This window comes from Lepisosteus oculatus, chromosome 6 (genome assembly GCF_040954835.1).
Source record: "Lepisosteus oculatus isolate fLepOcu1 chromosome 6, fLepOcu1.hap2, whole genome shotgun sequence".
Classification (NCBI taxonomy): Eukaryota; Metazoa; Chordata; class Actinopteri; order Semionotiformes; family Lepisosteidae; genus Lepisosteus; species Lepisosteus oculatus.
The window spans coordinates 5,832,069-5,846,211 of NC_090701.1; the positions used below are offsets into that span (position 1 = coordinate 5,832,069).

The 14,143-nt window shown below is 36.6% G+C and overlaps 1 protein-coding gene across 7 annotated transcripts in view; it reads right to left on the reverse strand.

Moving 5' to 3' along the window:
• pde1ca (phosphodiesterase 1C, calmodulin-dependent a) overlaps positions 1 to 14,143 on the reverse strand; it is a 201,027-nt gene that overhangs the window by 42,670 nt on the left and 144,214 nt on the right. For 5 of the 7 annotated variants that reach the window (XM_015354717.2, XM_015354719.2, XM_015354722.2 and 2 more), the window contains 5 exons: positions 13,796 to 13,909; positions 12,240 to 12,422; positions 10,925 to 10,991; positions 8,147 to 8,263; positions 7,020 to 7,160 (listed from right to left, as the gene is read on the reverse strand). In XM_015354717.2, coding sequence (XP_015210203.2) covers positions 7,020 to 7,160; positions 8,147 to 8,263; positions 10,925 to 10,991; positions 12,240 to 12,422; positions 13,796 to 13,909 — 622 coding nt within the window. Of the gene's footprint in view, positions 1 to 7,019; positions 7,161 to 8,146; positions 8,264 to 10,924; positions 10,992 to 12,239; positions 12,423 to 13,795; positions 13,931 to 14,143 lie in introns of all 7 variants that reach the window. The other 2 variants (XM_015354720.2, XM_069190923.1) reach the window with 1 other exon arrangement.

Consider the following 14,143-nt stretch of genomic DNA (forward strand, 5'->3'; position numbering starts at 1 on the left):
TTTCCTTCCATCAGTATACAGTAACTCAGATAGTTAAAATGGTATCCGTATCTTTCTAAAATGTATAGCATCCCAGTGCTTGTATACTATAAAGTCTTGTTTTTAAATTCTGAAAATTGTGTAAAGCCTGAATAAATGCATCAGCATACACTGGCATTATAAATGTAATTCTTTCTAGCAGATGTTCATTTAAAAAAAATGACCACTCTCAACTACTACAAACACCTGAAGCTCTCCAATTCAGCAGTAAGTATTCATTTGAATCAAAACATTTAGTAATAGCATGGCAGAGAAAGTTTGTATTTTTGCAAACTAAAAAAAAAAACTCTAACCATGAATTTTAGACGACGCTTGCTGCTTACACAGAAATATAAATCTCTTCTCAGAAACCTGTTTTCCTCATACCAGCCCATATTTTACATTAGTTGGTCATGACTGGGTAACACTGGATAATTCCAGATCCACCAGCTGTTTGTTTGTTAAATTTTGCAATGAGTTTAATCTCCTTTAAGCTCCTGCTACAGCTCTCGCTGTCTTGTTCACTGCTCTGCTTTCACCAATTTGCCGGAAGAATAAAAAGACAGCTTTTACACTGCCCCCTGAAGTGAAGATCTTTGACTGCCAAAATTCACTAAAACACAGGTTCGAGCACAGCCATTCTTAAAATTCCTTTGGCCCATAAGCCATTTAGCAACGCCCAAAATGTTCATCAATGGCAAAAACTGAATAGCTGTGGCAAATAAGAAAATGCAACTCATGCAAAATCTATAGAACAGAATAGATGAACACAATGTACAGTACAAAACAAGGCCAGCCCTTGACTCAGGTGAAGTGGGTGACTGCCTAGAGCTCCAAGGTCACACCAGGGGGCCCCCTCAGTGCGCAACACAACATTTAGTTTTTTAATCAGCACATTCAAACATGAGCCACAGATTGCCTCTAGTGGATCTTTCTGTTGCTGCTGTGCTAATTTAGACACTTTTAACGTGTTATTTCGTTTGGTTTTGAGTATCAGATTCATGTAACTAGTGAATGGTAGACAAGCCACATTTTCTAGCTAGACACATAGACTAGGTGTTTTACTAGAATTGAACAGATCTACATTTCACATTATTGCTTTCAATAAATAAAATACATGTTATCTGTGTATGTGTACTTGTAGATGGTAGGGTACATGTGTACTTCTTGTTCTTTTTTGTAAGTTATTTATCATGTGTTCTTTGAAGATGGTTAATATACATTTTCTAGTTCTATCATTCATTTATTTAAGTAAAATGAGTTTGGGAGCTGATAACAGTAGTGCTTGTGTAAATAATCTGGAGTTTCCCCTTTCCGGTGTTGCTTAATTAGCCAAAAGCACTATACTAATACCATAGTCCTTTTGAAATGTCAGTGGTCCTTATTTTTAATTTTGGTATTGCTCTTTTAATTAATAAAGCATCTCTGTCCTAATCTCAACAGTACCACCTCAATCAAGCAAGTAGCAATTACTCCTGGTACTGATCACAGTGAGTGATCAGCTCATCAGTATTATTTATGTGAAGAGGGAGAGTCTGAGCAAATCAGGGTGATATACAGTATTCTCAAGATGAACAGCAAAAATAAATGATGAGAAACTGCAAGCACAAATGAATTGTGAAAAATTAGTAATGAGTTTAAACTCTTACAGAGAAATTAAATTTCTGTGTTTTATGAAAGAGTGCTACATCATTGTAATTCTTGGTCATGCAGCATCTTTATCAAATCAACAAAGGTCTTGTGTGGAAATGTCAGTGTATAATAATACACTGACAACTTTCAGTTTATAGTGGGACAATATTAATACTTGTTTTGTCTGAAGATTTCTCAGACGTGTGTGGATAGGTGGCAGCCCTAATAACGTGCATGCTTTCAGTCAGATACTTCCTGTGTACTAGATTAATACATGTTCTGTCTAACATTTTCCAGAAATCAGACATGAGTTCACCATTGTACAGTCTGTGTGAAATGTTGCATATAGACCACAGGGATATTCGTCCCTTAAATGGATAAAGGCCTGCCAGATCAGGCACTTCTTCTTGTGTCTGTGACACTATTGTATACAGTACATGGACCCTACCATCTACAATGGCTGAATGCGCTGGTGTTCTCCCACTGTGATATACAGTACCTGCCAGATCCATACCTGAGGAGAGTTGCCTTTCTCTTCCTCTAAGTCATGACATTGTGTAATTACAACTAGCAAAAATATGCATGTTTACAGTATAATGCTTGTGCACACTAACTTTGCACACAAGAACTCACAATTACTGTATATATTTCTTTACCACACATTATATGTCATATTTAAGAAACAAAGAAATAATGAGCCATAATAAATAAAACAGATACATCTGTAACATTTATAAAATATTTTAGAGTTTAATTAATCTTATCCCCCAAATTAATCCCCCAAAATGGAAGTCAAAGTCAATGCACTCTTGGAATGGGTGTACCTTTTAATATCTCAAATTATCTTGGCAACTACTCACACTACAGACCTGGTTGGGGTTTTGAAACTATGGAAAAAAGTTTGAAAGTGATTGAACAAGTACATAAAATCTGCATGGTTTTTTTGAGGGACAGGACATGGATCGGTTTTCCCAGCCTTCCAAACAATGTCAAATAAATAATAAAAAATAACGAAAAAGACATTTTACTGTAGTATTTCAATACTGCCAGCTCTAGAGGGGCTTCTTATAATGTTTATAGGTTTAGAAAAAGCGTTTTTGCACTTTTCTGGTATTTATTGGATTAAACAGCACTCGTAAAAACAGGTTTAGTAAAAAAAAAACTAAAAAAAACTATGCAAACATGCTGTCTCTGAATGGTCAGAACTCTATTTTAACCTTTCAGATGAGGTTTTTTTCTAGAGCCGGACGATTTAAAAGTATAGGGCTCCAGCAGCCATCTTTGTTGAAGAATTGTTTGTATTTATAAACTCGTGAGTTTTCATGCTGAAATAGTAAAATTAACGCACTTTCTCAAGGTAAGGCATTCTGTGTATTTTAGAGAATTTTTGCATTTGTATTTTGCTGGAGAACAGATAAATTAATGATATATTTGCCCACTTTTCTAAACTGAAAAAATAACTGAAAAAGGTTAATTTGCTTTATGTGATGTACTGTATGTCGGTACAAAATGCAGTTCTGAGATCCTCATGCTGTCCTGTATTTTATTATGTATAGTATGTTATGTTTATGTTTTGCTTTTGCTGATAACAATATATTATTCAACCGTTGTGTAATTTCTGTCTTAAGTGCTGTTGTCAGCATTACACTATTAATTTGTTTATTGCAAAATAATTTTCCTACAGTGAAATAAACGTAGTGGTCGTGTTTGGAGGATATTGGAGATCGATTGTGTTTGCAGTATTTTGAGAAACTATTAAAAAGTTTATTTTTGTAACGAAAAATGCAGCGTTGAAAGCAAATATACACGCTTAGGCGGATATGCCTAGCTGGGGGCGGATAATAATAACAGCTGTAACACCGCAAAAAGAAAAAAATGTCTGCAAAGTCACATCTAAACCATCGATAGAGGACAGAAGAAAAAATATTACAAAGGATTAAGGATTTTTAAGAAAAGCAGCAGGTGACACACAAAGAACAGTCAGTACAGTGCATCCATTTGATTAGAAGTTGTTATAGTATGGATATATGAAAGACCTGGCAACATTGTGCAGTTGAGTTTACAGTAGGTCTTGTAATTGGAAGACCACGGGATCAAATCAAGAGGAGATCTGTTGTAGCTTCTAGCAAGATATTTCCTGTAAACTGTTTATGTGAAAGCCCACCTAATGTATACAGATATACTACAGAAGTATATTAGCTCCACGAAGAAAAAAAAACATATATTTGTGTTTAAACGAGAAACTTTTGTGTTTATAAGATAACATTGCATTAAAAACGCAGTGATTTCTAAAGTTTTGCCTACTATATTAATATCTTGCATTATATATGCAATGATATGCAATAACTATACTGCATATGCAATTGCATTGATTTTAACAATAGAGAATATTGCCAAACTCCTCTTTTCTGTGGAAAAAAATATTAATCTAAAGAAGCACGTGTATAGTCTTTTGTATACATGAAGTACAACACCGTGTCTTTGATTCCCGGATCAAACGCCTATCATTTTCGCCCTTTCTGTGAAAAGTTGAAATGACACAACTTTCCAAACATATGTTATTCTTAATGTGAAACTGCAGAAAAATGTACTGCACAGAGCTTTTGCCGACTCTTTAAACATTGAACGGAATACATTTACGATGACTTGAGAATAAGACTTGTACCTACTGTTGGATTACTGTTACTGTTATTGTTTGTCACTGTGGAGGCACAAAAACCTCAAAAGCTTTTAGGCTACGGTATGCTTACTGTACATCAGATGCAATTGATTTTGGAATTACACCGCAGAATGGAGGAAAAGAGCGATTTGAAGGGAGAAGCAACCTTTGCACATACATTAATGTAAAAAGATAGGGAAATACCAAACAAAAAGAAAAAAAACAAGTCATTGCACATAACCGGTTATACAGTTTGTACATTGCTGGCTTGCTGTGACCTAAAATTCTGCATGTACTGTAACTTGAGTATCCCGTTATCAACACTGTAAGACACTGAAAATAATAAAAATACTTTGGTCACATCTTTGAGTAAAATGTCTCTTTTTGAAGTTACAATTATACCCTGGGTGATAAAAAAAAAGTTGCATTATGTGATAAACCACGCATTATGTACAGTAGGAACATACAAACAATAGAAGCATATTATCATAAGTGCACTCTTTATTTACCTTTAGTGTAAATTGTTTGTGTTCCACTCAAGCAAATAATAGTTTGACAGCTGTGTGGAAGAGAAGTAAGCAGCCACATGTGTTTGCTTATATTGTTCAAACAACAACTTGGATTTATTTTTCCTTAATGTTTTCCAGTCTTTGCATCTCTTGCAGTGTCCCATAATTTTTTCCCCTCATAGTGACAGATATCCATATTGCTGCAGCAGCTGACTTTATTAGCTATTAGATTGCTATTTGTTGGTATATACTAAAACAAAGTCCATAAAGATTTTGTAAATTTTCTGACAGATTATGCCTTTTGCTGTCAAATGGATTCTGTAACAAGACACTTGGTGTGTCTGGTGTCTGAGGTTTTCAGTATTCCGGATGCCTTTTCTTCTATGACTGATATTTTTCCTCTACTGTGGCACACTTCTCACATTTATAAGGACTACAATACGTATCGTTTGAGTCGTAAATTAAACCTGAATTACACAGCCTTTTCAGTGTATCCAAACAGAAATAGGTCAAATGCAGTAAAAATATCAATGAACCTTTTCAGATCAGGCTCAGTGGTAGCTGGTAATTCATTGTGCGTTTTCAACATTGAGACAAAAAGCAATTGAACAGTATTGAACAAGGAATAGAATAAGCCAGTTTTAACCAAAACAGGATCTACTGTACATAAAGAGGAAAGCTAATTGGGATATTAACTGGAATGGTTATAGTGTATTTGATTCAGTAGGACAAAAGGAAAATAAATAGAATGGGAGTTTTTTTATTTCAGTGGCCTTTCGTACTTGGTCTGCTTGGCACTTATTTGAATATAAAGAGCAGGTACAGTATGTATCACACAGTCTGATATGGTCCCTGCAACCACAGAAATGTGGTATTAGCATCGGTCTATGAGGAAATAAATAAGTCCAGAAAAGGTACGAGTGTCAAAACACTGGGATAGTACATTCCCACATTAAACTGACCACTGTTATCAAAGGCTGCCTGTTCAAAGCCATCTGCCATCAGAATCTATCAACACTGGTGATAGAAAAGAAGTACCGATGAATGATAAAAAAAGAGATAGGTCCTGTGAAGAGCATCACACTTCAATCTGTACCCCATCTGACTGATTGCTTTGAGCTCGCGGCTCCACAGTGCTCATTTCATTGGACCGTTACCCTCTGGAAATTGGTTGAAACGGATAGTAGTTTCAAAACCCAACTTTAAATTCATAAGGTAATGCTTCTTGACCCAGTTCTCTTCAATTGGAAAACAAAAATTGTGTTATTTGTTTTTCTCCTGTCATCCATAGCTGTTTTTCCCCTTGGAATAACTGAACAGAATAGTTTTGTTCAGTAAAGTTTCTCTTAAGAAACCTTTTCCTTTCTGCTAAAATGTTAGTTTTTGCCTTACAAAATTGAATAAAAACATATGCATTGTGCTTGAACACTTAATGTTAAAGCTGTAATTGAGGTTTTTCAATTGAAATATAGGGCTGTTCGAGCAGTGCTATAAGCATTTGTGTGACTGACAGTAAAACAAAGATGCACAGATCAGCGATGCCATCCGCTGACAGGCTGATCTGTGGCAGGCATGTCCTCCAACATGATATTGAGAATTCTTGGGAATCCTTGCAGAAATCACAAATGCAGTGTTCTCTGGAAAAGTTCTTCGTAATCGCCAAATTTCAAGCCAATAGAAAATACTTTGGATTGTTTTCATAACACAAAAGGCATTTTGTTTGCTTAAAGTCGGTCTGAGTGGAAGAAAATACACAAGCTCATGAAGACCCAGTTGCTTCGGAGAGAAGTAAGACTCTGGTTAACACTCTGAACGTTTTTGTGCTTTTCTAAAACTAAATTAATAAGTTATTATTATGTTATAACTTGAAGAAGTGTTTTAGTAACACTTGATCTTCATATTCTACAAATAACTAAAAAGAAAATAACACGCTACAAAATATTAAAACATGAGTGCCCAATAGCAAAATGTTGAAACATGAAAGCAATGGGACAGTAATTGTGAAAAGAGGTCAGTTCCTACTTTATTAATTTATTAATGCTCTGTTAAAATGTTATAAAGGATATCCTTATTCTGCCGCATTTGATTACATTATCATAGCATGCAAATTATTTTGTGTGTGACCCTAGTCATCTTGTAAATGCTTTTAAAAACTGCAGAACACAAACAACATGTGTTCATCATCATACTGTAATACCTACCACCATCCCAGTCTTTAACAAGAGGTAATGGACAGTTTGTGTAACATCTGCTGCATGCATGAGATTGTGATATGGGTTTTTATGTTTACTGTATCCAACTTCCAGGGCTTCAACAAAGGACACCAGAGCAGAAATGGGAATCTGCAACCACAGAAAAAGACTAGAATTAATAGTCCACCAATAGAAATCCAAAAATATATATCTACCATATATATATGGTGATATGGCCAGCAGCCATATCACCCTGCAACTCACAACTGGCAACCCACTGAAGCTAAGCAGGTGTGAGCCTGGTCAGTACCTGGATGGGAGACCTCCTGGGAAAAACTAAGGTTGCTGCTGGAAGAGGTGTTAGTGGGGCCAGCAGGGGGCGCTCACCCTGTGGTCCATGTGGGTCCTAATGCCCCAGTATAGTGATGGGGACACTATACTGTAAACAGGCGCCGTCCTTCGGATGAGACGTAAAACTGAGGTCCTGACTCTCTGTGGTCATTAAAAATCCCAGGGCGCTCCTCGAAAAGAGTAAGGGCCAAATTTCCGATTAGCCCTTACCAATCATGGCCTCCTAATACTCCCCCTCTATGAATTGGCTACATTACTCTGCTCTCCTCCCCACTGATAGCTGATGTGTGGTGAGCGTTCTGGCGCACTATGGCTGCCGTCGCATCATCCAGGTGGATGCTACACAGTGGTGGTGGAGGGGAGTCCCCATTACCTGTAAAGCGCTTTGAGTGGAGTGTCCAGAAAAGCGCTATATAAGTGTAAGCAATTATTATTATTATTATTACCACGAGGCATCAAAACCCATCAAATAAATGCAGGAACCGATAACATTTGCTGTATTTCTAATGCTTCTCAGTATATTTTTGCTGCGCTCTTAAGAACTTAATTAAGAAGAAACATACAGTGCATGTACTTACTGTATATTCACTGTGTGAATTAAAGCTTTGGAATTTTGTATAAAATATTTTTTATCATAAAAAATTGAAAACTGCATTAGCCAAACTTGTTAACCCTGTATTTGAGAGTGTTTCACATCAGAATTGAACTTCCTTAAGTACATTTTCAAGTAAATGGTAAGCACATACAGCATTGTGTACACACTGATCATTTGAACTGCTACTCACCTTGAACCGGTTAATTAAATCATATCTTGTGAGGAGTTCATAAAATATGAATTTCAGTCCGTGGTCTCCACTTGCATCATTGAGTGCAAAAACGTCAAAAGACCACTTGTCTACATTCTGTGGGGAGAAGAAAGGTTATTTTATTGTTTGGTTTGAGTGCAATCCATATGACAACACATTCACATTCATTAGAAGTCTTTGAAATGTGGGTAACAGGAATTCTATCAAAATAACTCAAATAAGAGAACAGTTTCCTTCATTTCAATAGGGCTAACTTTTTTTTCATGAATAAAACCGCATGTTTCCACAGGTGTCATGTCAAAAAGAAGAAGAAAATAAATCAAAGTGTGTGTGAAAAAAAACTGTCAGGACAATCTTTTCATTTGTTTTTTCTTAAATATGTTTTGATGTCAGAAAAACAATAAGGGAGCCTGGATCATTACTTTGCATCTGGACATGTTTTGTTGCTACCTACAGTATTCAGTACACTAAAACTATACAACTACTAAATTAAACACATTTTGTTTGTGAATGAAATAAAGATGGATGCGCTACATATTACATTTGCTGTGTAGTCATAGTCTGTTGGAAAAGTGTGTTTTTGCTTCTTGTCTATATCTAAATCTGCCACATATGTGAGCTCCTCTTGCATTCAGGTCTGCAAGCCCAGAAGGGGCTCACGCAAAACTTTGGAGGTCCTGGGCAGAGCAAGGGGGGCTGTTGGTACCTTGAGTTAACATGAGAGTTGGTGGTGAATGAGGGCTGCACCTTGCACCAGAAGATTAAGGAAACTGAGAGAAAATCCGAAAACAAAGTGCAAAAAGTGGGACAAAACATGATTCAGAACCATTATCCTGGGAAGAAATGTGGAGTTGGGAAGATTAGAAATGTGAAGAAGAAAGATGAATGAATGAAAGAGTGAGGTTTATAATAATACGGTGAAACACACACATGACAAATCACCGTTAACAAAATGGGTTATGAGTCACTTGTGTTGTGGAAGCTGCCAACTGATCGACGTCATATCATGACCCTTGTTAGAACGTTGCTGATGATAAAAATTATGAAGCCAAAACAATGGACATCTTCAGATTAAACATTGAAACATCACGCTGACACAATGGAAACGAAATGATAGTGCTTTTACTGTATAAGTGAGAGCAGGAGGCACTTCTTAATGGAAAAGAATGTGGGAGTATCTGTGTCCATGCATCCTTGTCTGATGTGCCACTTCATTCTTGTACTTTCTTTACCCTTCGGTTTTATTTTATAGCTTTTGTGGATTTCAGAGGTTTACATACAAACATAATGGGAACTAAATTAAATGTCTGATCCCCACAGTCTCAGTCCCAGAAGAGGACAGATGCTTAGCTCAAATGATTTCTGCCAAATCAACCAAAGGCCAAAACCTTGTTGTAGTGGAATGTCTTTTTTGTGAAAATATTTTGCTTGGTAAAGTCAGAAAAGGAAACTCCAGTAATAATGCGGAGAAATAAAATGTCACGGTGAAGGGCCTCAGCCATTTGTAATTTATTATGTTTTTCCTTAAACTAAGTTCTATTTTTCCAACACGTACTGCTATGCACATTTGAAATACTGCACATTAAAGATTTAAATCTTTAAATTGGAAGTTTGCTCGCGCCTTCAATCTCTGTCACAGTTGACTGCCAATTCCCTGTAGGCATTTTCAGTGAGCAATAAAGATGCATAGATCTTGTATGTGTGTCAGTGGCTAGAATCACAAGCAGGTTGGTGGCGGAGTAAAACTTTAAAGGCAGAGCTCGAAAAGCACCATGCTGTCAATTTTTAAGCAAAAGCTGTGCATATGTGAATCAGTTATAAATTGCAAGACAGACAGGAGAATTGCAGACAATGGTGAATAAATCTTAACACCTTTAAAAAACACTGTGCAGAATATTAAACATTTTAGCTACCAAAAATTGAATTTGCTGGTTAAGATATACAGTACAGAATGTATGTTCTGAAACAAAAAGAATCTGAGGTTGTACTGTATGTTGAAAACTTTGGAAGCACAGACTGCCTCTTACCACACCACATCTCCCTGTTTTGACCTGACCAAAGGATTTCAAAATCAAAACATGAAAACTGGCAACAGTTTTGAGAAAACTATCAAGGTAATTTTTTTACTTCCAATGGCTTAATTTTCAGCTTCCAGTACAGTCAGTGTAGTTATCAACACCTTCTTCAGCTATCCTTCAAAGCAAATTTTACATCTGTGAAATTAAATACAAATAAATGATTCCTTTTCATACTGCCCATTTCATCAAAGCTTTGGATATTCATACCTTATTGTAATAGTGATGTTAAAAAAGACTTGCTAAAGATTTTCCTCTGTGTAGAGAAATGTGCATTCTCTGTTTATTTCAAGATAAATCCCTTTTTTATGAAAACAAATGTGCTTGTGTGTGAATTTATGCAATTTTTAAATTACAGACCATCTAACAAATTAAAACTCGCACACAAAGTATTGACATTTAAAACATATTGAACTTAAACGAATGATTTTCAAGGTAAAGTCCATTTTTAATGTTAAATGCCTGCCCTTCAGAAGGGCAGTATCACTAGCTTTGCTCTGGACAATACTTCTCTACAGAGCCTCAGTGCAGCCCTTGATTGTTGACAAATTCTCATTAACGAAGGGTTTCTTCTCAAAGGACCTGCTGATAAGGAGACCAAGATACAGAGCGCTTGGCAAAACAGATTCTGTTGACCCCATTGTAATTAGTCAATAAAGGATACAAATGACTGTGTTAGTACCTTTAGTACAGCTATCACTGATGGAGGATAGCTCAGCCCCACCATGTTTGAGGTGCGTCTATACATTCTGTTGAGGAGAAAAAAAAAGCACTGCATTTTAGGAAGCACTTAAACTCTTTTGGCTAGCAAAATCATTTCAGCAGAGATACCAAAGGAACTTAAGTTTCATCCGTGTTGTTCCCACAGCACTTGGAATTCAGCTTTCTCTTAAGTCTCAGTTCTCAGCAGCTGTTCCCACACTGCATGGGGAGAATGGAGATGAGCAGTGATGCACACCTCCATCAAGACGTTTGTTTTTTGTGACATTGCCTGCTCCACTGTGTCTTAGAGAGCTACAGCTGACTGGAAGAGCAACTTGTCCTTACCTTTGCAAGTCCACTGGTATCCATTTTGCCAAGGGACATCCAGCTGATGAATCCAAATTGTGCCTCGGCAGCATAGTTGTGTGTCACGGCTCAGGGGAATTTTGGTCAAATTGAACTAGACATAACTGAGGCTCAAAGAAAACTGCACTCTTTCAGATACTCAGGATTCCCATAAGAATGTAGTTTTATACACCTGGGGACATTTCAGCATATGTTTCACTTACAATGTCTTTTTAAAAGATCTCTTTAAGTAATTTTGTATTCTCAGTATGTATTGGGGATGATCTAGACTTGTATTTTCTCTGTTTTTTTGCTCACGTTGTACAAAATAAACATAGTTTTTGGTCTTCTGAGTCCTCTGAGTTTGTGTGTGTCATGGAGTTACCATGTGGCACATACTGTAAGAGCAGCAAATATAAGGTTTGCAGGTCTGTTTGATTACAGAGAGAAACATGAATCAAACGCACAGTATCATGGCACAATATCAAAAGAAAACCAAAGAAAAGGTATTGTTCTTAGTCACGATGTCATTCCAAAATGGTATATTGCTCTACAGCCTTTTCTGGAGAAACTTAAATTTAGTTTGTTTTATTTGAATAAAGATTTCTGGATAAACTGATGGTGTATCAAAATAGCATGTGCCACTTGTGAATTTTCCCTTGTAATCACCTAATGTGTATAACGTAATGTAATTGTGGCTTTCAAGAGAATAACATGCCATTTTCTTCAAATTCCTGGCTCATTCTTGGAATATTTATTCCAAGAGGGTTATATTTACGCATATTACTGAACTAAAGTATGTTTTAAAACCGATCAGTGTGTTGGGCAGGGATTGAACATGGCTAGATGTTAAGTACATTGTCCATGTACAGTACTTTCCAGAACTCTTCATGTGTTACTATATTGTTTTTCACATGCATTCTTGCAGATCCAGCATCCTATACTTTTACCTTTCTACGAAAATCCCAGCCTGCACTGCATGAACAATGCTCCGGAATCTGGGCTTTTCCTCTGTTCTTTTGAGCATCATCCCCATCTGTCTCGTGAAGGTGGAGGCCAGCCAGTCCCGCACCTCTGAGGGCACCGAGTCTGACTGGATGTCGCTGAGCTCATCTTCAGTGTCCACAAGGCGTCTAGAAGAAAATATCAAGGATAGCAAAATGGTTTACATTTGGATGCCAGGTTACTGGTTGATGGCCGTAGTTCTCAAATGTTAAAAGTTGGGGTTGGAAGTAGGGCTGAGCAGAAATGTGGTGATCGTCAGTTTCATGTTTGGGGGTAAAAATTAAATGTAATGTTTCCCAGAAATTTTAAAAGTCTACTAAATACTTTCAGACATTAGCAAAAGAAGAGTAAGCCATTGCTTCCCTTTGAGTTGAGCACAGGAACTATGCAGAAAAGTACAACTGAGTACTGAATTATTTCAGTCCTAACCAAAAGACATGACTCAACCCTAATTCTAAAACTGTTCAATTAAAATTATAAGGTATAGCATCTTATTATCTGTTCCGATAATACAACTGTTCATTACTTAAGTGCTCCATAATGCAATTTTAAGGTATAAAGGAAGTAAATTCTCTTGTGCTGCATTGTCAGTGTACAGCAGAAATACAATTCAGTTTTTTTCTTTCTCTTAGTCTGCTATTTTGTTTTTCCATGGTTATGTACATTATAAAAAAATCATCTTCATCAGTGATAAGGAGAGGAAAAGAGGTAGAATAAATACTGGGAGGCAAGAAAGCACACTTCATTTTTGCTCTTTTTACTTCTTTGGCAGTTTGTGATTTTATAGTATAATATGCATTGTTAAACTGAAAGTGTTAAATGTGGCACAGTACAGGAAATTATGATGATGTGGAATTAAAAAACAAAGACCTAACTGTCAATGTATTATTTCAGAATATGATCAATTTACAGTATTTACATTCATGTGAACTAATCACATTGTCACTAATTTAACCTCTAACAAAGTGTTTGCGGCCCTACGTAAATGATTTTGGCACATTCTTTGTCATAGAAATGCTGTGTGTTGGGACAGTGACATTTTCTGCATTCCAGCTGCCTAAAGACAAGGTGAGACCTTTTATTTATTAGATTATTTCCTTAATACAAGTGCTCTAAATCACATTAGCCTGGGTGACTCACTGCCTGCAAAAAGGTTGTTTATACAGAGTGTCTCAATAAGACATTTAAGTGCCGTACTTTTATAAGAGGCCGATAAGAGAAAGACAAGGAGAAAGTGCTACTGTATAAGGACAAATTTTCACATTACACCAGACACTGCATTGGGGCTGGCATGAAAAAGTCAATTTGAAAATAAGTAAAGCATTAAATTGTTTTAACAGTGACCACGACAGTACATGCTGTTGTCCAAAGATCCTTGCATGTATCAGAGAGCTTCATGAACTCTCATCACGAGAACCTACATGAATAAGCAACAGTTTTGAATGTCGGTTCCCTTCCATTTAAGACACCGGCTGCATCTGTTTGAATGGACATACAGTACCTGGTTTCCTCGATATACACAGACTCCAGCACAGAAGCTGCATACTCCAAGTTCTTTTTAAGGTCAACGACCGATGCCTCTCCTCTTTCTAACTGCTTCACCAGGCACCGCAACCTAAAAGGACAATCGAAAAACCTGTAAGATGGTAAGCAGGTTAAATGTCAGAAACGGAGATGTCATCTCAGAAAACAGCCTCGTTCTTTAATCAAAAAGAGAATGAAGAAAAATGTAACTTTTTTATTTTCTGACAGTTCAGAAAATTGCTAATAGTGGCCAGCTCAGACACTGTTATCCATAATTGTAACAACTGGTGCATATGGATTTTGATATTTATCCTTACATTTTGAT